This window comes from Aptenodytes forsteri, unplaced genomic scaffold (assembly GCF_000699145.1).
Source record: "Aptenodytes forsteri isolate BGI_AS27 unplaced genomic scaffold, ASM69914v1 Scaffold49, whole genome shotgun sequence".
Taxonomy (NCBI): domain Eukaryota; kingdom Metazoa; phylum Chordata; class Aves; order Sphenisciformes; family Spheniscidae; genus Aptenodytes; species Aptenodytes forsteri.
Window position 1 is genome coordinate 4,357,501 of NW_008795125.1, and position 22,075 is coordinate 4,379,575.

At 36.4% G+C, this 22,075-nt stretch overlaps 1 protein-coding gene across 1 annotated transcript in view; it reads left to right on the forward strand.

Annotated features, from left to right (window-relative positions):
- Positions 1-22,075, forward strand: part of MTBP (MDM2 binding protein) — a 29,184-nt gene that overhangs the window by 320 nt on the left and 6,789 nt on the right. Inside the window, exons 2-17 of the mRNA XM_019471507.1 lie at positions 422-502; positions 1,551-1,624; positions 1,745-1,890; positions 2,391-2,449; positions 3,342-3,486; positions 5,578-5,692; positions 6,264-6,398; positions 7,195-7,289; positions 8,067-8,139; positions 9,766-9,883; positions 12,569-12,742; positions 13,881-13,994; positions 15,343-15,507; positions 15,888-15,981; positions 17,384-17,539; positions 20,193-20,288. Of these exons, the coding sequence (XP_019327052.1) occupies positions 422-502; positions 1,551-1,624; positions 1,745-1,890; positions 2,391-2,449; positions 3,342-3,486; positions 5,578-5,692; positions 6,264-6,398; positions 7,195-7,289; positions 8,067-8,139; positions 9,766-9,883; positions 12,569-12,742; positions 13,881-13,994; positions 15,343-15,507; positions 15,888-15,981; positions 17,384-17,539; positions 20,193-20,288 (1,840 nt within the window). The remainder of the gene's footprint in view (positions 1-421; positions 503-1,550; positions 1,625-1,744; positions 1,891-2,390; positions 2,450-3,341; positions 3,487-5,577; positions 5,693-6,263; positions 6,399-7,194; positions 7,290-8,066; positions 8,140-9,765; positions 9,884-12,568; positions 12,743-13,880; positions 13,995-15,342; positions 15,508-15,887; positions 15,982-17,383; positions 17,540-20,192; positions 20,289-22,075) is intronic.

The window sequence follows — 22,075 nt, forward strand, 5'->3', positions numbered from 1 at the left end:
CGGGGGGGGACGCCGCCTGCCGCGGGCCGGGCCCATCTTGCTTAACGAGGGCTTTTCTTTACGGTCGCTGGTCTAGGATCTGCGCCCGTGCAGGCTTTTCTGGATCCCTACCTCGTTAAATCCCTCCTTTTTTTTTTTCCAGACTAAAAGTCTTTAATGACTTAAACCTTCAGAAACTTAGGGGGTTTTTTGTGTTTTATTGCGACACTGCTATATAACTCGGTAGAGCGTTCCTGAGATGTGCATTACTTTAACGAGAATTTTACAAAATTTGTCTTTTTAAACTCCTGCAAATCTGTAGTTAACAGGTTTTTTTAAAACTAAACTTCTAATATTAAACTGAACTTTATACTGTATTTGCAAGAAAGCAAGCCTTAACTTCTGTAATTCAGTAGTTTTAAGAAAAACTTTTTTTTTTCAGCTGAGACTGCTGCAACTGTTTATCAGTTCCTTAAAGAAAGCTGTAACTCATCCATAAATGCAGATGTGAGCGCATTCCCAGGTAAATATAGTAATGTACAGTAAGGTAAGGCAAATTTTATCAAGGAATTGGCCTAGGCACATTTTATGATCTAGGTGAAACAAGTCGGAAACTTAAGGAAACTCAATCTCTGCAGTGTGCCTAAACCTGCAGGTGGGACTGCCCCTGCTGCTGCTGTTTCTGTGGAGAACTGATGTCATTTCAGCAGCTGAGGTGTTAGGAGATGATTAAATAGATTGGACAGAAGAAATGGAAGAGAAGGGTTTTGAAAGGTTGACAAATTTCAATCCAGCTTAGCAAGAAAGAGTAGGAAAGGGCTTGTTTCTCATGTCAGTGGGCAGCTTGATATTTTCATTACTCCTATGATGTCTTCTAATCTTTTCAGTGGAAGCAATATTTGTCAGTTGAGTATCAATTCAGAACCCTAATCCATGAATATTTATTAAATCATTTTATCATCTTAAAATAGATTTCTGAAGATGTGCTTTAGTACTTTTAGGGGTCGGGTGTTTGGGGTTTTTTTGTTAAAAAATGCTTTTTTAGTTCTTTACTTGGTTTGGATATCTAGTGTTGAGCTGTAAAGGCTCATCTTGTCACAGCTGTCACAATTGTGATTCATGTGGGGAAACCACTATAAGCTGTTGAAATTCATGAAGGTGGGGATGTTAAGCTGTTTTCAACTTCTGTGCTTTTTATTGCATAGAAATGTTGAGAGATCATCTCATTTTGTGAACTGCGTAAACCATATTTATGAAAGTTGTGATTCAGTTCAGGTATGAAACAACACCAGCAAATGGAGAGCAACATTGCCCAGAATGGAGAAGAGGTCAAAGATTTTCTTACTTATTAACAGTCAGAGGATCAGTAATAGTTAGACGCTTGCCAAGACACTTACCTACACCTTAATATGTTTAGAAATTAATTATGATGCTAAAAGAAAGTAGAACTCAGGTCATTGTGGCACATTAAATGACTCGCATAGAGTCTTTCAACAGAGATGTTCATAATAATAGGAGGAATAGATTGTAGTGGATTGATTATTTTAAATAATTGTTTTATCTCTTTGCAGCTTGTTCAGTGGCTGGTATTCCAGGTGTAAAGAAATGGTATTTTGCGAGTCATGTTATATGCGGTTATTATCAAGTAAGCCATACATTTTTTTTCAGAATATAAGTTCCTCAACTGTCTTCCTGTCTCTAGTGCAAGTTAAAACACTGATGTTCAAAATTCTTTTTGCTTAATTAGTTCTTTTTGCTTGATTAGTTCTGCAGTTCTGACTGGGAGGAAATAAATTTTGACACACAGAAAAATGAAGACTGTCTCCAAACAAGTATTGACGAATGCCTGGGAACCATACAAAATTTTGAGGAAGACGACAATAACAGTCGAGAGTCACTGTCTATGACTGAGTATGCATATTATTATTTTTATTGAAAGTATAGTGATCTGACATTTAACAGTAATAACCCAAGGGAATCAAGAAAATTTAACAAGTAGATGTTATTACCAAAGCTACAGTTAACTATGAACAATCCCCTACTACTACTGAAAATAATTCTATGTCGTTTAACATAGCTTTAAGTTTTTTAGCTACAGATGATTTTTATAGAATAACTGAACAGTTTCCTAACAGCTGACGGTTATATATACAAGAAGAAGTTTCTTGCTAATCTGTCTTGAATCCTTTGAATCCTGCTTCCAGTTTGACTACAGATTGTTTTGAAATCATTTAGCCTACTTCTGCCTCAGTAAAAGGGGAGATAAGTATATCTCATTGCCTAGGTATGTTTGTGCAGAATTTTAAAGATATAAGATACTTACATCAGGTAGTATTCATTAGCTGTAACTTTTTGTTTCTGAATGACTTTGTTTATATTTTGTTTCCAACCATGTCTCTCTTCATTTTCAGTATCTATGATGAAGCTGCGGAAAGTCTGCATCAGTTAGCTGATAAACTGCCTGCCCCAGGTAATGTCTCTTAAAAAAGCAATCTCATTTGAGTTTATCTTGTTAGTTATTACTTCAAAAACTCAGCTGGTAAAATCATAGTCAAATGGAAAAATTCAGAGGATGTTAGTTTGTTAGTTGAATTAACTTGTATGCAGCTCTTGCAAGTAGTTTAAGGAAGTTGAGCATGATTGGCACTGCAGATCAGCTTACAGAGTAGTTTGCTTGTTTCTTTGCAAGGCTGTATTTCAGTAGAGTTTAAGGTAGCTATTTATATGATAAATTTTTCCGTCTGAAATGGCACCAAAGTAGTAATAGACAGTAAGCAATACGAAACTCAACATGCAACCACAGGAAGTTTTTATTAAAAAAATGGAAGGTGGTGACATCAGGCTTACATCTGATTTGCCAGCTGATTGCTTGTGGGTGGGAGCCAAGAAGCTGTGAAGGAATGTAGGTCAGAACTATTGGATTCAGATTTTGTACTGGAGACGCGTATCACCTTGCATGTTAGGGTCACATAATGTTGCAGTAGTTGATTTGGGATAGCAAAGGAACTGAATGCAGAAAAAATGAGAAATAGCAGTTTAGAGGTGTTAAAAGGAGGAAAATGACATAGCGTAGTTGTACTGGAGACACCTCTGATCTGCCAGATACAGTGCTGAGTGAGAGGAGAAAGGTACAGAATTGCTGTAACTGAGCGAATGGCAAAATACTTTATTTTGTGTTAATCTAAGAGGAGCAGCGAGCGATGAGCTAAAATGTGTGAAAAGTGTTTTCAATCTTGCTGAAGTTAATTGAAGTTGATCTTTAAGCGCATTTTAGTGCAGTCAGTGATAGTACTTTTCTATCTTTAAATGACTGAATCATTTACTGAATAATGGTACTTTGAGTCATATATAACTTTTTATAGGCAGAGCAATGGTTGATGTAATACTGCAGGCTGTTGAACGAGATGGACCCAAGTTAAAAGACTGCTTACGTGCTATCGGTGCCCTGAAACACCTGAGAGAATGGCACTCTGCGCAGATCACTATTGCAGCAAATGACTCTAAAGGGTATGCCATTTATTTTAGGTCTATAAACAAGGTCACTCTTGTGTTAGTATAAGTCAGTGGTTAAAAACAGCATCTTGAGTACTTTACGTGTATACTCTGAAAACACATAGATTTGTCTTCTGTTACTGTTTGAGGGGAGGAATTACTCATGCTGATTTATTGTAAATCCATGCCCTAACCAGAGGGGCAGGCAAAAAAGCAAGTCCTCTGAAGTTCCTGTTTCTATGAGAGCAGAAGGTAAAATATTTTCTCTTTCCTTTCCATCGCTAGTGGCTTCAGTGTGGATACGATGTTTTGAAGTTGTACTATGCTACATGATAACTTGTATTGATTGTAGTTTTCCAGTTTTTGTAAAATGAATACATAACTCTGCTGGTTTTACTTTAAATTTTATATTACCTTTGGTATTACATTTCAGGGAGGAAAAAAAAGAGTGTCTGATTTGTCCCTTTTGAAAATGGAGTATAAATGCTCGATTACTTCCTGTATGCTTCTGAAGAGCATTAACACTGAAACTATTAATTCAATTTGAAATTAAGTCCAGTAATTTCCTTACTGTCCTCCTCTAATTGACAGAAGTAGGCCGTGATATGTCTCAATATAAACCACAGTAGTTTGTTCTTTTTTCCCCGTGAAGTAAATTATTGTGTGGATATTGAATAACTTGGCAAGGTTTTCTCCACTTCCCCTTCCCTCCATGCCCAGAAGATTCAAGTTTGCTTCATAGAATATGTGGTTAAGTTTAATCCTAAATTAAAACTATTTAAAATTAAGAAGTTGAATGCTCAGTCCTTGGATAGAATAAGCAATATACCTACTATATCGTACTTCCTAAGGTATACGGAGGAAGATAAACTTATTGCAGTGGCTTCCGTGAGCGCTTGATCTCGGTGCTCATTGATCTCTTCCTGTGCAGCCAGCTTTTGACTGAATAAATTTTTCTGCTGCCTTTTGTGTAAAATGAGGCCATTTGGGCATACACTTTCTCTGATGAAAGTTCTCTTGCTTATTCTTTCTGTTCTGTTGATGGTGCTGATTTCTCTTGGAAGACAGACTGCCAGTAGGACCCACAGATACTGGCTGTTCTCTCTCTCTGATGTTGATGAATTTGGGTAATACTTGTGCTGCAGTCATATCTACTTACAAGGCTAACTACAAACCATCTAGATGGGCCAGTGATAGCCCCAGTGATGGCTACCTGCCTTTGCTCCAGCTTCTAGCACCCAGCCTTACTATGGTATGCCTGCAGCTTGCCATTGCCGGTGTTATTTGATGTCTGACAAAGTTCTTTGCTGTCACGTTCATGGAGAATATGAACAACTTCCTTTACAGAGCCTGAACCAGTGTCCTGGTTTCGGCTGGGATAGAGTTAATTTTCTTCCTAGTAGCTGGTACAGTGCTGTGTTTTGGATTTAGCATGAGAACAATGTTGATAACACACTGATGTTTTAGTTGTTGCTAGGTAGTGCTTACACTAGTCAAGGACTTTTCAGCTTCCCACGCTCTACTGACTGAGAAGGCTGGAGGTGCACAAGAAGCTGGGAGGGGGCACAGCCAGGACAGCTGACCCCAACTGGCCAAAGGGACATTCCATACCCTGTGACGTCATGCTCAGTACATAAACTGGGGGAAAGCTGGCCGGGGGGGCTGCTGCTTGGGGACTGGCTGGGCATCGGTCGGCAGGTGGTGAGCAATTGCATCGTGCATCACTTGCTTTGTATATTCTTATTCTTCTTATTATTATTATTGTTATTACTAGGATTTTATTCTATTTCAATTATTAAACTGTTTTTATCTCAACCCATGAGTTTTCTCACTTTTACTCTTCCAATTCTCTCCCCCATCCCACCGGGGGCGGGGAGTGAGTGAGCGGCTGGGTGGTGCTCAGTTGCCGACTGAGGTTAAACCACGACAACCATCAATTCTATAATATCTTGTACATTGTGAAATATAAAGCTATATATGTCTGTCTTAACATACAGAAGACTATTCAGAGATAAGAAGTAATAGATAAATTCAGTCAAATTGCACTGCATGTTAATTTGTAATACTAAATTCAGTAAGATTAATTCTTCCTTATTTTTACAGTAGCTGGCAAAAGATTGCAGATTATCTATCAGCAGACTTTGTATCTTCAGATAATGTCATGAATATTATTGATTTAAAAGAACTCTGGAGAGGAAAGATTCAGATATGGGAAAGAAAGGTAAAATAACTCTTTTCAGCTATGGTTATTTTTTTAAAGCATGTGTGTACATCATTTAAAGCATGTATTGTACAGTGCATTTTATGCTTTAAGCCAAATTTGGTTTTGACAATGTAATTCAAAGAGGTAATGTGTAACATATCTGGGTGGGTGGGAGAACAATTTGCTTTTTAGCATGATGAAAGGATAAACAAGATCAAGGCATCAAGATTTGAATTTCAGAAATCCAGATGCTCTCCTCTGAAATATTTGCCTTAGAACTTGTTCAAAATTAGATTATTTTGTATCTATCACAAATCATTATCATGTAACTCTGTAAGTCACTGTTGCAAACATATGACTGATAGCTATGTGACTGTGAAAGACACTGTTTACATTTTCAGTATTAAGGTTTTGGATATAGTTGGTTATCTAAGTAATATTTTTGCCTAGTTTTACGATCTGCTGGAAACACTATATAATTAGTATATAATACTAATTTTTAAAAATAGTAATACATGTTACTGGCTGAAGAGAGATAATTTTTCCTCTCTCTTTTGACGCATTTAGTGTCTCTTTTTTTTTTTTCCAGTTTGGATCAGAAGTTAGGTTTCCAGAATTCTGTATGAAGAGCACTTCAGCAAAGACATTCAGCACTTCACATTTAAGTTCTTGCTTTGCTGTTAAAAGAGAGCGACAATTGAGGAATACTGATGCTTTGCCAGAGGCGAGTATTATTCTTGATCCTTCTTTGAGCCACTAGAATTCATGTATTTTACTTTCCTGAGAAAATGGGGAAACCTTAGTCAGAATTGAAAACTAAACATAAAAGTAATGATTGCATAAGATTGAGGAATGCTTCTTCTGTTCATGTGTGTTCTCGAAACAGGTCCTTAAAATTTCATCTGTTTGTTCTTAGGAATGCGATACCAAATTTTTTTTCAAGTAGAAATTGAGACTTTGTTCAATCTTAATACTCAAAATATGTAATTTATTTATGAATTCTGTATTTATTTAACCTTTTCTACTTAATTTTAAAAGTGGTTTTTTTGTGGGTTTTTTTTTTAATTACTGTTGCTGTTTCATGTTTTCCACTGAAAGTAGATATTTGATGGGAACTCCAGAATCGTATTTGTTGATGAAAACAAAAATGAGTGTTTATGAAAACTGATATCAGTTAAAAGATTATTATTTTCCTTGTTAAAATATGTACATTTTGGATTGCATTCATCCATTCCTGGTAGATCTTATTTTTCTTTGATTTTGGATAAGAGTTACAACCCATTTGATGCACGTGGTTGACATTCTAGAAAGTAAGTTTTATTAGACAGAATTAAATACTTTCCTTGTTTTTTATATAATTATATTTAACATGGTATTGTGAAATGTTTTTCTCTTTATATTCCTTTATACCTCTTTCAGATGTACTTGTAAGGCAAATGCCTCCAGCAAAACACTTGAGGAAGTTCTACTGAGATAACATCATATATAGTGTTACCCTTTTTTTGATTTGATCTCTTCAGGTTTTTCATTACTATGGTCCTGCACTAGAATTTTTACAGATGGTGGTGCTCTCTGACCTACCTTCCTTTTTTATATCGGATCTGGAATTCGAGCTGTATCCTTTTTTTAAGATTCTAAAACTACTACTGATAATGGTCTGTAGCAGAAAGAAGACAATCAGGATCTACCCATGCAAGCAACACATGAGGACTGGCAAGGGCTCATTCCGTTCTAGCCTACCAAAATAGTCATAGTGATTCTTCACAGCTGGATTTCTTAATGTTGAAATTCAAATTACACTAAATAACCAGCTGGTTTTGATATTATTGCACATATACTTTGTCGGTGTATGCTATTTGTGGGGAAAGAACAGAGAAATATTTACTGCTGTGTAAGTTTAAAAAAACCCAAGGCTTACTCATTAATGTATATAGTGTGCTTCACAATACAGAAACATTTTTCCACAAATCATGTTTTTATTGTGTAGGTGCAAAATCTGTGGCAAGGTATAGCAGAGGAGTTTTCTCTTGAGTTGTGTATGCTGCAGAGATCTCAAGGTGTACTCCTATTGGTTTTAAATTTAAATTTATTTGGTACTAGTCTTGGTGTAACAGTAGTAGCTTAGGCTGTATAAGCCTGCCAGGATTTTGAATGTATAAATATCTGTTTATGCCTGCCTATATTAAAGATGTCAGTGGTGTATTTCATCATATAACATTTCCAAGTGTACCACTTTGCTTGGAAAGGTGAGTTTTGTATATTTTGTGGTACTGGAGTATCAAATATTAGACACTCGCAGTCCTTATTTGAAATATGATGCTAACATGATTTGTAAAATAGAGATGCATACAGTTCTTTGTGAAGATGAGGTTCCTTAAACTGTTCTGTTCAGGAGCCTGGCAAGAAAGAGTATCAAGGAGACATCTACGCTGCTTTTGGACCAAATTTCTTCTCTCTCTGGGAAGGTAAAAACTTCTTTTTATTTAGGTATAGCAGAAAAATGAAGATATGTATACTGCTCATAAAAGATACAAGAATAATATTTTTAAACCTAGTCTCTGTGTAAGCTCCTTCAATATTTAGTTTTAAAGCAAATTTGGCTTTTAAAGGTGCATGCTATGCAGGTCCTGACAATTTGTAAGCCCACTGAATGTTTTTCTCTTTACCTTAGCTAAGTTTCAATCTCCTAAAACATTTTGTAATTTTTAATCCTATCCTGACAGATAATTTCTGTGCTATCATAATTCAACTATTCTTTTAGCAAAAGGCAGGCATGTATGCAACCTAGAAAATGTTTCTAGCTAGTCTGAAGTGGTAAGCTTTTTTATTTTGTATGTGCATGTTCTGCTTTTCCATTCTGATTTTGGATAAAAAGAGTTCTTGAAACATTTACAAGCCTACTTGTTTTTCTTTTTTTTTTTTTTTCTTTTTTTCCCTTGGAATGATAGTATGATTATTCATAGCCACAGTGTTAGTTTGAAGATGTTTTCCCTGAATGTTTAAGGTGATGTATGTTTGTTTAGGAAAGTTTTTTTTATTTTAGTGTTTATAAAATAAACCTATGCCAATCAAAACAGAGCCTGCAGTGAAAATGCTGATACAATTATAATGAATAACTTATGTTCTGTATTTACTGTGGAGATGGTATTCCATTATCAGGCTGTATGTTTCGTCTTCAGCTTGTTATTTAGGTTTTTAGTAATGTTTTTCCTCCCCTGCCACTCCATTCTCCATTATGCTCAGCCAGAAAAGAAAGAAGTCCTTTTTCTAATGCTGTACCAAAAATATCTTTTGGAATAGGTTGATATTGGTAAATATCCCAGGTAATTTTCATTTTACATGAGGATACGGAACATTTGGTCAAATATTTTTTACAATCTAAGAGCTTGCCTTTCTGCTAGTTCTTTTAAAGAAAAAGCCAAAACAATTAAAACACATTCTCAGGCTTTTTAGAGTCTGCATACGTTGAATTGAATATGTTTTCAAGATAACAATTTCTCATAGGGATTTTTTCCCAGCCTACTACTGGAAATATTACACACTTGTAGGCTTTTCTAATAGCTGTAAAAGCATTGTTTTATTGCTTGAGTATTCAAATACGCATTTTTTTTCTATTAGTGCTTATTGGCCTGAAATTTACATACAGACATAAACATAGTCCAGTATCTGATTAATGGTAAAGGATAATATGTAGGGAGGAAAAAAATTACATGTTTTTCAAAGGAATGCAGAGTCGCTGATGCCAACTATACCTTTGAATTCTCTTTTCATTCTGGATCCTGCTCTACAGAAGTGTTTTTACTTATTGATTATTGAAAGACTTGTAATAGGTAACAAATACCTTTTTATGTATGAAATAGAAATTCAGCAGTTAATGATCTCTCAACTGGAGCAAAAAATAAGTACAACTTTTACAGCTTCTGTGTAAATGCTGTTCCATCTCAATTGATGTGAATGACAGAAGTGTTACGTAAAGATGTTTTTCTTCAATTGAAGTACATTTTAAATAATGCCAAATCAGTAGCTCAAGAATGAAATGTAAAACAGGTTTCAGTAATATTGCATGTATTGTATTTGCTCTCATTATTTAGGTGGGAGCTTTATTTACATTGCCCTGTAATGTAAGCAGCGTAGTGGTCCCAACCCCTGCCCAGCTGAGTACCAAGAAATGGAAGGAATATATGGCTAGGAAACCCAAGGTCATTACTGGTAGGTAAAAGGAAGATGAGTACAGGTATAGTTTGTTATGGTTGTATCTATATGTATATGTATGTGTGTGTGTATATATATATATGGTGGGTTTTTTCTATACATTTGGGATGCCCTTAATTTCATTGGAGAAAAAAAGTCAGTGATTGTAATCTTCATTGACACAAAAGGTTTTGGTGAATGTGAGTTCAGCTACACAGACTTGTAGAGGAAAATTGATAATCACATCATGGCAAGCTTTAGGGAAACAATGCGTCTCCTTTAAAGCATTTTTGTGTCCTATCTGTCAGCTAAGATCCAGCTTCCGCACACCTTTCTAAGGTGATTATGCAATCCATGGGCAAAGAGGTTTGCTTCTGCAGATGGAAATCCAGTGTGCTTCACTTAGGTGCTTCCCTTCTCACTTAAGCATTTCCAGAGGTTCTTCAGTGCACTTGCATTTAATTTCAACCTCTTCCCGGGAAAATACAGAACATCAGGAAATGCTGGATGCCTCCATTCATCTGAGAGCCAGTGTGCTTAACTAGTGATTGAGAATGTGCCCCTTCTTCCTTACGGGGCTATACTGATGGCAGCCGATTCCTCTTACACAGTGTGCCAATGCTTAGAAATTAAATTCAGAAAGTGAGAGAACAGAATCAGTGCAGATCAAGACTGGGTGGAGTTTCTCAGTCAGCCAGTATATATGCCCTGCAAGTGGAGGCACTGTACAAATAGTGACTGTGAGGTTTGTAGGGACTTGAAAACATCAGGCTAAAAGGAGCTTGATGATAGCCCAGTGCTTAAACTACTTATCTATGACAGGATAAGATGTAGGATTCTGCCTTCTTATGTGATTTTGTTGTTTATACAGTGGTCTAATATATAATTCATGCAGATTCCAAGGAACAGTGACTTCTTCTGTTGCCAGCTGAAGATAGTATTTGTAAGCAGGTATGCAGATGGGGATGGCTGACAGACTGATATTCTTTCAGGTTTTGGGGTAGGCAACAAATTGAGAGGAATTAGAAAGAGCTGTATAACAGGGCAAGAAGCTTAATTCTATGGAGTGGGTGCTGGCAGTATATAGATTTAAAATGATCTCTGCATGTTTGGAGGTGGTAGAGCAGAGAGGGTGAGCTTATAGAGCTGATCACACCAGCAGCATTTATACTGTATTGGAGAGATACTACTGATGCAGTCAAACGAGCACAAGATCCCCAGTGTCTGCAAGATCTTTGTCCTGTGTTCCAGTGGAAGGGTTTTGTACAAGTATTAACTATAATGTGATCAGTAATACACAATAGGTTCTTATTAGGTCTCGAGCAAATTTTAGAATAGGAGGAGAAACATGGCCATTTAAACATATTTGCTCGTTTAGTTGAAAACTATTTTTTAGTGGCTACCACTAATCTGACTATATTAAGAATTTGCAAATCCTTAATCTCTTCAATCTGTGGGAAGGTGTAATTCTTTGAATTGGTAGTTCTCAAATACTAATTAAGATTAAAATGAGAAATAAAAGCTTTCCCATGAGGAATCAGCTTTGAGATGCCAAGATAAACTGGAAAAGGAAAATATTTCAAATGACTAGGGGAATGGGGAACAGGACAATAGTGAAAATGCGTCTGGAATCTTTTTTTCTTTCTTGTTATTTTCTTTCTTCTTTCCCTGGATTTATATATTGAGATAGTGGGATTTCCCCTCTCTTCCCTTCCCCCTCCAACTTAAACTTTTCAAGAAACACTGGAATACTTTATATTTGTTACTAACAAAAATTTATAATACTAATAAACGTCAAGCTCTTCTTGAGTTATTTATTGAGACAGTACTGCAAATATCTTATGAAATTAAGTGATTTGACTTTTAAAACTTAGTACATCAAGAAGTATTCATTCTCTCAATTTCTACATCTACCAAGGTGCTATAAAATGTTTTCTGTGTAAAAAGATAGCAAACCCATCCTTTCACTGTTACTATCAAGTCCTACGTTAATTTATTTTCAAAACTGCATACTATATGCCAGTGTTTAAAAACAGAATGTGTTTATCTCTCACCCAGGCTATGCACAAGTATAAAGCAGTGAGTGAAACTCTTATTAATGAATAATGCAGCTTCCTTGGGAAGAGCATGTACAGTATTTCCTTTCCTGCTACAGATGTATGTTCTTCCAAGTGAACACTTACCATTACTTCAATCCACCTATGCAAAAATGCCTCTTTTTAACTAGCAGAACAGACCCTTCTCTAATCATTACATATGTAGCACACTGTTTGCCTAACTCTTCATTGTTTCATGGTAGAAATGTAACTTTGCCAGTTAAAGGCTTGCCTTTTACTAAGAGCAATTAAAGAACTTCTCTTGGTTGGTGGTTAGAGTTTCCAGACGTACTTGGCAGCCTGCATTAGAAAGCTGGCCCTCGCTACAGTCACAGGAGTTCGGTGCTGGTAACATGCTAGCTTTAAGCCAGCAGCGTAGTCCAACTCATCTTTGCTGCTGTAGCTCATTTATTTTGCATGCTCTTCAGTTTGTAGCTTTTTAAGGGGTAAATATCAGCTGTGGTTAGTGTGTCTCCTAAAAAGATGTTAGTAAGATTTCTCACAGAACAGAAGAGAGCAAGTGAAAGAATTTTGATGGTGGATTATAGCTTGTTTTAAAGCTGTTTTCCTGAGGGTGTTTCACAGTTATGTCCTGATGTTTTTTAAGTTCCAGAAATTGAACTGAAAGGAGAATCTTGCCGTTATTATTTCTTGCTACAAGGCAATGGCTCTGGAGGATGTAAAGCAACCTTGATTCATTCAGCTAGCCAGATCAATGGTACAGCCTATCTTGCTGCAGTAAATGGAAAGCTAAAGACAAAAGCAGAAAAAACAGAGTCAAGTAAGAGTTATTACTTACTTATTTTAAGAGTATCCGAAGGTAGGCAAATGCTACTAAAATTTATATGTTCCTTTTATTCATTCCAGTCTGTGTTAAAAGGGAGAAAACAAGGAGGAATATTATATTTTGATGAATATCTCTATTCTTTCAGCAATATTTTTTCAGATTGATAAAAAAAAATAAAAGCTTATTTATTCACCCAATTTACTACTGTCATGTTTTTTAAATCAACTACATAATGTTGTAGTCAGTCATCTCTCATAACTGCAATTAGTTGTAAATGTTTTAATGTACAAGGACATCCAGGTAATATTAATGCAAATCAAATTTGCAAAAATTTAAAAAGTATGTATTATTGATGTAAAGACTGACCAGCCCATGCCTAAAATCTAGTCAATTATCTGTTGACAAGCCTATTTCATTGATGATTTAAAATAAAACCAGCAAGGCTGGCAGGCAAGTTGAATTTCATGGTCGTGTCTTCAGTTACTTGGCAGATGTCCGTATTACTGCAGAGTGGTTAGGATATGAGCTAGCAGATGAACAGCTGCTCCACTAGGTAACAGCGTGTATGTAGACATTTATCTTAGAGTAGTTGTCCTGTTACAACATACACATAACTCTGCTAAGTCGTGTATTTGCTCTCAATAACACTGACAAAGAGCACAGTGACCTGCATCTTATCCTCTTACTTCCTTATTATCGAAATAAATCCGTGTGCGATATGACTGACTGCTTACCATTTATACTAATTAAAATCTCATTAGTATTGTGTCAGAAGACTGAAAATCCTTGACCATATGTTGGGAGAAAACTTTTCTTGCCTGGTATCAAACTTAGGATCTTTTTACCTTCTTTAAATGTCAGTCATGTTGATTGTGTTGTCATTATATTGGTTTTGTATAGAAATTCAAAAATACTGGATAGACATCTATTCCAAGTTATCCCCCTGGTGACTTAATTGTAATTAATTTCCTTTTTTTTTTTATGATTAGCCATATTTGAAAGTCTGTTGTTTCCTTTGAATATGAAATTTGTATGTCTGCTGTGTTTATGTCTTCTTTTAAGAAGTACTGACTTGGTGTCTCCAAAGTCCTATGAGAGAATCTTAGTAATAGATTTCTCCCAATCTGTACAGGCTTTCATATTGCTGACTTTATCAAGTCTCTGCCGCATTTTTATGGAGAGGAGATTGTACAGAGAGAAAAGAAACTGTCTCGTCTCCAAGTGTTTGCCTTGAAGGAATATCTCAGTAAGTAATGGGGAGAACACTGGTAGTTATCAAACTAGTATTTAAAAGGTCTTTTTTTCAAACGGAATGTGGCAGCTTATCTTACAAAACGGAGGTGAGTTGATCACTTTGTGAAGACAAAAGTGGAGCTTTAAAAAGAAACTTGTGATATATGCATGATTGTATGTCAGATAATGACTTTTAAAAATTGAGGAAAAGAGAACACTGAACTTAAAGTTGGTGGGTGTTTGTTACACTAACGCTCTGAAAGTTTGAGCATAGTTTTGGAATACTTCTGTGGTAATTAACTTTTTCTCTGCTTTGTTTTTCTTACGCTTTTTTTCCCCAAAAAAAACCTTACTGCTGGATGTGCCTTCTACAAAAATAAGAATCCTGTTTTGGAGTTTTCAGGGTTTTTTATTTTATTCTTTCTTGCAAAAGTCTTAAACAGCAGAGGAGAAGTATGCATTGGAGATTTGTTACATTTATCATGATACATCATTCATAATAATAACTGAAAGGTCATCCTCTAGATTTTCATGACTTTGCAGAGAAGTATGTTTGACTGTCCTGATTTTTTCCGTCCGAGTCCATTGCTTGAAGAGACTCAATTAAAACAAAAAATGCTTTTGAGAGATTGGCTAGATTATTGAAAATGGCATACTGTGAAGATAACTTAAGTGTATTATCATTAACAGAATACCAACTTAAGGAAATTAAGATTTCTGCTAATAGTCTTGTCTTCCACCTCCCACCGCCATCAACTTGCAGCCATTCTCAGATTCCTGTCTGCTTTAACCCTGAGCTTGGGGCTGTCTTAGAGCTTGTGTTTTAGTTTGTTTTGAGTGGGTCACCCATTTCCATTAAGATGAAGACTGAACAGGAGCAGTTGGGATTTGCTAGTCATCCTAAATCATATTAGAATTACCTGACCCTTGATACTCTGACCAAAGAGACCAGAACAGGCTATCAGTTATATTGGAGCCACACACTCCTGCAACAGCAGTAAAAATAGGTGGGTAGGAGGCTCTGTAGACTGGAGCTTTTCATGTTTAGGCTCAGATGTTTGTCTCTGGGGGATTCAAACCTGGATATACTCAGGAATGCACATACACAGAAATTAAAGGACTGTAAAAAGGTGATTCACATGTGATTTCAGCTATTCTCACTGCTAAGTTTTTTCACTTGCCTATGGAATAAACCACCCATGCCTTGCTTAAGGGTACAATAGTAAGCATCAAGTTAACTTACTTGTGTTATTGTTTTGGGGTGGGGATTTTTTTGTTTGTTTGTTTTTTAGTAGGCTCCAGTTATTCTTTGTTACTTAGTAGGTGCAGTAGCTTCTCTTTCTTTCTCTTTCCTTTTATAGAAAGAAAGGAATTGACTGAGCAGCCTCCGGTTATTTCTACTGATGAGTTCAAAAACTTGTTAAAACTTACAAGAGAATGTATTCTGGAGCCGTGCAACGCTAGTTTTCCTAAACCTGTTCTACAGAAGGTTGCCAATAAAACTAGGTCATGCACTGTGACTTCTGGTAAGTACCGTTATTTAGAAAATATACTGCTTATTCTCTTTTGATGTATTTTCATACCTGTTGTCAATATCTTACTAAAAGAAGGAGAATCTCTTACCAAAAGAGGGAAAAATAGAAGGAAAAGTGAGGTAGCTTTCTAGGCTTTTTTTCAAACTGAAATTACTCTCGCATTAACTATTTCCTTCCTTTTCCTTGACAAAAAAAATTGTGCAGAAAACACTTCTGATCACAGCACGAGGCAGATTTTGCTTATATTTATGTACTTTTATATATATATAATGGAATATATAAATATAGGAGTATATATAAGTATATATATTTCTTTAAAGAATAAGATTCTTTACTGCTATTAAGGGTTATCCACCATATATTTCTTGCAGAATCTGATTTAATGGAGCCAAATCCATTGGAGTGGCCAGAAAGACATGTTCTTCAGAATATGGAAAACTTTGAAAAAACCAAACAAAAAATGAGGTAATGGTTAAAGACTGGAGATTTTCTTTGTAGTGGCCATTGAACATCGCTCTAAAGGAACTGTATATGTTGATAGCCATTTTGTAAACTGTTTTCAAATATATTGATAATCTTTCAGAGGAAACAATGCTTAAGGCTAAAACTAAGTTTCTGTCAATTGCCAAAGGTGTATTTTCTTGGTTTTTAAAGTAGTAGTGTTTTGATTTTTATTGACAAAACGCAGCTGAAAGTTAGGTAAAAGTAACATAGTTCCAAAACTAAATTACCAAGATGGCACCACTAGAAAATAGTACCCATAGTAGAAAAACATACTTTTTTTTTCTCCCAACGTGCCCTGGGACATAAAGATAGTACAGCAGTTTTTGTCAGCATGTACAACGTATTTTTAATCTCCTCGTATTTCCTAAATAGTGAGGACTTAGTATCAGATCTCATGTAATTTTAATGTAGAAGATCCTATTGGTTTTATGTTTGAAATTTATATTTAGTTTTGTTTTTCCTTCAGTGCTGTTTAAATGAAACCTGTAGACCTTTGTGTCACTTAATACAGCCTATTGATTTCAGTTTAGCTCTCACTTTTGTGTAAGTGCTGGGTCTTAACATTTTTGCTGACAGACCTTTAGAGCCAGGTGTCCAACTGCCTTTTTCTTAGTTACTTCCACCCCGTTTCTGTCTTTCAAATACCATGGCCTAGATTGGAGTTCTGCATGTCAGACATTATCATGTTAGATCTCTGCTTTCTCATGGGTGGTATTATTGTTGTTGATGTTGTTGGCTTTGTTTCTCAAACAGGTAAAGTCCTTCCTTCTAATTAGCTTTTGAAAAGCTTCCTGAAGGATCTTTCTGTTTCGTAGTCAGTTACTGTTTCTTTCATTGTATTCTGAACTGGCTATCTTCTGCTTATCCTGAATCAGTGTACAGCATATTGCTTAACAGTAGAAAAGAGAGAACTTTGCTATACTTGATTGAGGACACTAAAAAAAAACAAAAGTGGAGAGTTGCATGCAGCAGTGGCTTTATGGTTCCTTTGCTGTATATTGTATGTCTTTTTTTTTTTTTTTAAAAACAGGAATTAATTTTTGATCTTACAGGTCCATAAATGGGAAAAAAAGGGATGAATAATGTTCTTCCCATGTTGTATTTCATAACTAAGCTATAAAATCTTGAAGAAATTGTTTTCTTCAGTAGGATGGTAGAGAATTTGCATCAAACATACTTTATCATGAACATTCGTGTAAATGTTCCCAAGGAGCAACCTTGTTCATTTTACATTGGAAATATGTTTAATTACTCCAGACTAGCAGTGATTTTTTTTTTTTTTTTTAATACAACACGGTTACTACATTGAAAAGAAAAAAAATAATTCTTATATTGGTCTTTTTTTTTCTTTTCATTTTTTCAGAGTTTCTATGTTTGCACATTCATCTGAGCAATTGCTGGGGTATAAAGATAGCCAACGGGAGTCATTGACATTGCTCGATGCTAAAGAATTACTGAAATATTTCACACCAGAAGGGCTACCAGTTGGTGATCTTCAGCCACTACAAATTCCCAAACGGTATGCATCCAGCATATTGAAACCACTGAAGACCATACTCAGAACTGACGTAGGGGAATGTAAACAATGGCTGAATGAAAGTCTCAGAGTGGCCTAACTGGATTTGACTTTGTAACTTGCAACATCCTTGCATCACATGCCTGCCAGTGAAATCAGCTGTTAAGGTCCTCCAGTTGGTCTTGCTATTTAGTTCTTTCAGAATCTGAAGTGGCCAGAGATGATGATGTTGGTCTTATGCATTTAAATAACAAAATAATCACCTGATGCGCAAAAGTGTGCCAGTAGACCTTTGCCATGGCTATGCTACAAGCTGCCGCCACCATACATGTCCATTTCCAAAAGAGTATTTCTAGCAAAGCAGAAGTTAACTGTGACAGAACTTTAATTTTATTGGTGTGATTTCTTTCATTCAGTGGAGGGAAGACTAGGTGGGAAGACAAAGTGTAAAAAGGGCAATAGCTGAGCCTATTTAACTGTGTTTGTCTCATGGCATGCTGGCCCAGCATTCCTATCAATACTCTTATGTGATAAAGTGCTCCTTAAAGGAAGCTTGTCTACTCTGACTTCTTTGCAAGTATTCATCCTTAGTGTGTCTGCTGGTAAGTATTAGTGTATTAACCACTGCTTTTTCAGCAGGAGGATTGATACAAGGAGTTAATGGAGTGATTTTCAGGATCTGAACATGTTAAAGTAAGGCCAACCTATACAAGACTCAGATAGCGTTTGTACAAGCAGAACCTATACTATTTGTGCAGTGTGTCATAGACTGCTAGGTAAGCAAGACAATCTTTGCAGTCAGTAGAGTTATATTTGTTGACCTTTTTAGTGTTGGATAATAGAATGTGTAATGGAATTATTGGATACAGCCCTCGATCCTTTTTTAAACTTCATTATATGTAATAAATTAAGAGGGCTTGTGGAGAGGGAAAGGTTCTGTAGGATTTTGGCGACTTCTGTAACATACTTATTGGAGTTTTGAAACTAACTTAAAGATGTTCTGAGTGGAGAATTCAAGCAAGTTAGAAAATACGCAGTGAAGACTGAGAGTCTCCTACAGAGTTGTTAGTTAATGAGTGCAGATGATTTAGGATTTTGGCTATAATGTAAAATATTTTCATTCCAATTAGTTGTGTGGGAAGGAAGTGAATAATTTGTTCACTACAAAAATGTTTTCTTAATCCCTGATTTTTCAAAAGCCTCCAGAGAAGCTTTATAGCATAGAATACTTTGATTCTCTTGAATGATTTGCTTTGAGCTATAGCTGAGTGAGGTCTGAATTTGAGGGGGTTTGCCCCAGTTTGCTTAGATTTCTGCCAATTATTATGAGAAAGTATGATGATGAAAACTTTGCTTTGTAGTACATTAATGTGAGTCTCTCTCATAATACTCAGAGATCTTGGATATCTAAGGGAAGTATAAAGCCAAAATCAAGATACTAGATAATAAAGCAGACTAAATGTTTTTCTTTGAAGGCTACAAGGTCTGCCAATGACTTATACTGTACGTATGTATTCTGCTTCGTCTAAAAAGAAAACAAAAAACCTATGAAAATCCATAGCTAGATTGGGAGATGGTGAACCATTCCCTTTCTGACATACCAGGTTGCTGTTACTGTTGTGTCCGGCAGAACTCTGTACTCCTAGCTGCTCGCTCCTGTAGCAGGTGCTCTGACTAGATTCTCTGGAATAATTAGCAGCTTTGCACAGTAGATGTTCAAGCACAGTGACTACAGACCCAAAGATTTTCCTGACCAACAGAAGGAAAAAACAGATTTTATGAGAGACTAGTGAATTAAAGGAGTTTTCACTTGTTTTCTATGTTTGAGCTTAAATAGAGGTTTGATAGATTAGAGTTTTGGCTGACAGTCTTTCTAAATGACCATCTTGCTAGATTCAGTATCACATCTTTCCTGGATGGTTTTCCCAGATAATTTTTCCAGTGGTACTGGTGCAGAGACAGTTTATGTGAATAAAACTTGAAGCAATGTGTAAGTTTCAGATACTGCTACATCTTGCCTTCATCTCTTCGCCTCCTTAGAGATAATTGGGATGTGACTTTACAGGGTATGCTAGGACCTGGCAGCAAGCTCTTTCTGTCTGTCTTGCTGTGGCTTATTCTGTTGAAATACTTTCAAAGTCACTCATATGATTTAGTTGCAGAGAATTACTAGCTGGAATTCAAATATCACAGGAGGCAAGCAATTAGTTATGAAGCCTGGGAAAGGTGACTGTTAGGTGAGACAACAACTTGAAGCTAAAGGGAAGGAATTCACTGATTATAGCACTGGATTGAGAAATGGGAGATCAGTTCCCGGTTCCTCTCAGTTCATTCTGCTACTCAGGTGCCCCATTGTGAAATGGGGTTATAGTTGCCTGGTTTTATTGATAAATTATTTGGAGCAGTGACCTCTAAACTGGTTGAAATGTCTAAGGGCTTCTGTAACAATAATAGCTCAGTAGGTATTAGTTAGTTGAACTTAAATTCTCACTTCAATAAAGATTTAATTTTCCATTGATGCTGTACCCCAGGGGCTTAGCTACAAGACCATGCTGTTTTGGTCTTCCTACGTCAAGGCGTTTGTTTCTGACTTCTGGAAGTGTAATTTATCCTGACTGTAACTAGTTAAAATAGATCTATGGTTTTTTCCTTTCAGTGAAAACGCATTCCTTTTGACACCAGAGCTTACTCCTCGGAAACTCAGAGGTTTGCCTTTTGAAAAAGCAGCTGGATGCCATTATCATGGACTTGAGTAAGTTTTCTGGCTTCTTTTCCCAAAATTATTTTTCAGCTTCTGGTCAAGGTATAATTAGAAACATTTCAAGCAACATGAACATTAATTATGGAAAACTTTATGTATCCTTTTCCTTCCGCGGAACAACTTTGCACATGCCACCTCTCCCTTTTTTACCTTTATTTTATTCACTGGTTTAAATTGCAACGCTCCTGTCTTGCTGGTAATGTGAAAACATTTTTTTTTTTTTCCCTAAGTTGTACTGATTCTCAGTGTCTCTGAAAATTTTAATTCAGAATTAGAAGTGGCAGGGGGAAGAGGGTTCATTAGTACATATCAAGTCCCTGGAGCAGCACATGAGTGAACTACATACGTAGTTTCTACTTTGATATTAAATTGTAGGCACTTTCAGACTAATAGTCATGAGGTTAATGACACCTGCTGTGAAGCTACCTGTATGTTCACGGAACCTGAAAACAACACCAGCAGGCAAGTGTTAGTGGTAAGAATCTTCGAAAGGGTCAATATGGGTAGGACTGTATTTAGTCCCAGACAGCTAGCATTAGTTATTTGTCAAAGCTTCAGATGGGCAAGCATCATATAATGTAGCTGTATAAAAATAGTTTAGAAAAATATAAATATTGTAATTGAGGAGAAGAGGAAAAGGACATACACAAACGCTAGAGTAGATAATTCAGCATAACTCTTCCGTGTAGACAGACTCTTAGTCTTAACGCAGTATATATTAAGAAATGCAGTGGATACCAAGAGTAGGCAAGTTTCTGCCGCCTCCTAAAATCGCATTTTCAGATTATCAGAATGTGACTAATGATACTGCTGGTATTTTTTTCCTATCAACTGCACAAATAGTTTGATTAAGCCTATATCTATATATAGGCTTATATATATATCTATATATAGATATATCTATATATCTATATATAGATATATATATCTATATATCTATAAGTTTAATATCTGGTAATTTTAGCCATGTTCTCTAGGGAAGTGAAGCAGTCATTCTATCTGTTGAGCTATCTGTTTCTTCTCTTTTTCTAAGTGGTAACTCACGAGCCTATTAGTCTTTAGATTAAGAGAGGCAACTGGGTAGATAGGAGAAATGCAGATTTGTCCTCCCAGGTGTGGGAGGAAAGCTGTTGGTATGTGGTAGCTTGCTGACCTGCCTGACCTCAGCGGGGAGTGTGCATGGAGATTCAAATTAGGCATGGCGTAGCTTGTGCCTCCTCTTCTCATAGCACAATATGACAGGTAGAGACCACAGGGAGGCCTGGATATTGTGGAGAGGAGGGAGACCCTGACATATTAATGTTAAAGGGGAATGTGCTAGCAATAAGGGAGGGAAGCAGCAGAGTGAGATGGTAGAAACTAATGTGAAAGGGAGGAACCTACAGCTGTACAACCAGAATATATTGTAGCAAGATTATCATATGGTCTTTTGGAGCAGATGTGTTTTGTACCATGTAGTTGTGATTGCAGTTTCCATCTGCATAGCTGCTTGTGCTGGTTTTGGCTGGGGTAGAGTTAATTTTCTTCATAATAGTATGGGGCTGTGTTTGGGATTTGTGCTGCAAACGGTGTTGATGACACAGGGATGTTTTTGTTACTGCTGAGCAGCGCTGACACAGAGTCAAGGCCTTTTCTGCTTCTCACACCACCCCACCAGCGAGTAGGCTGGGGGTGCACAAGAAGCTGGGAGGGGACGCAGCCAGGACAGCTGACCCAAACTGGCCAAAGGGATATCCCACACCATATGACATCATGCTCAGCATATAAAGCTGGGGGAA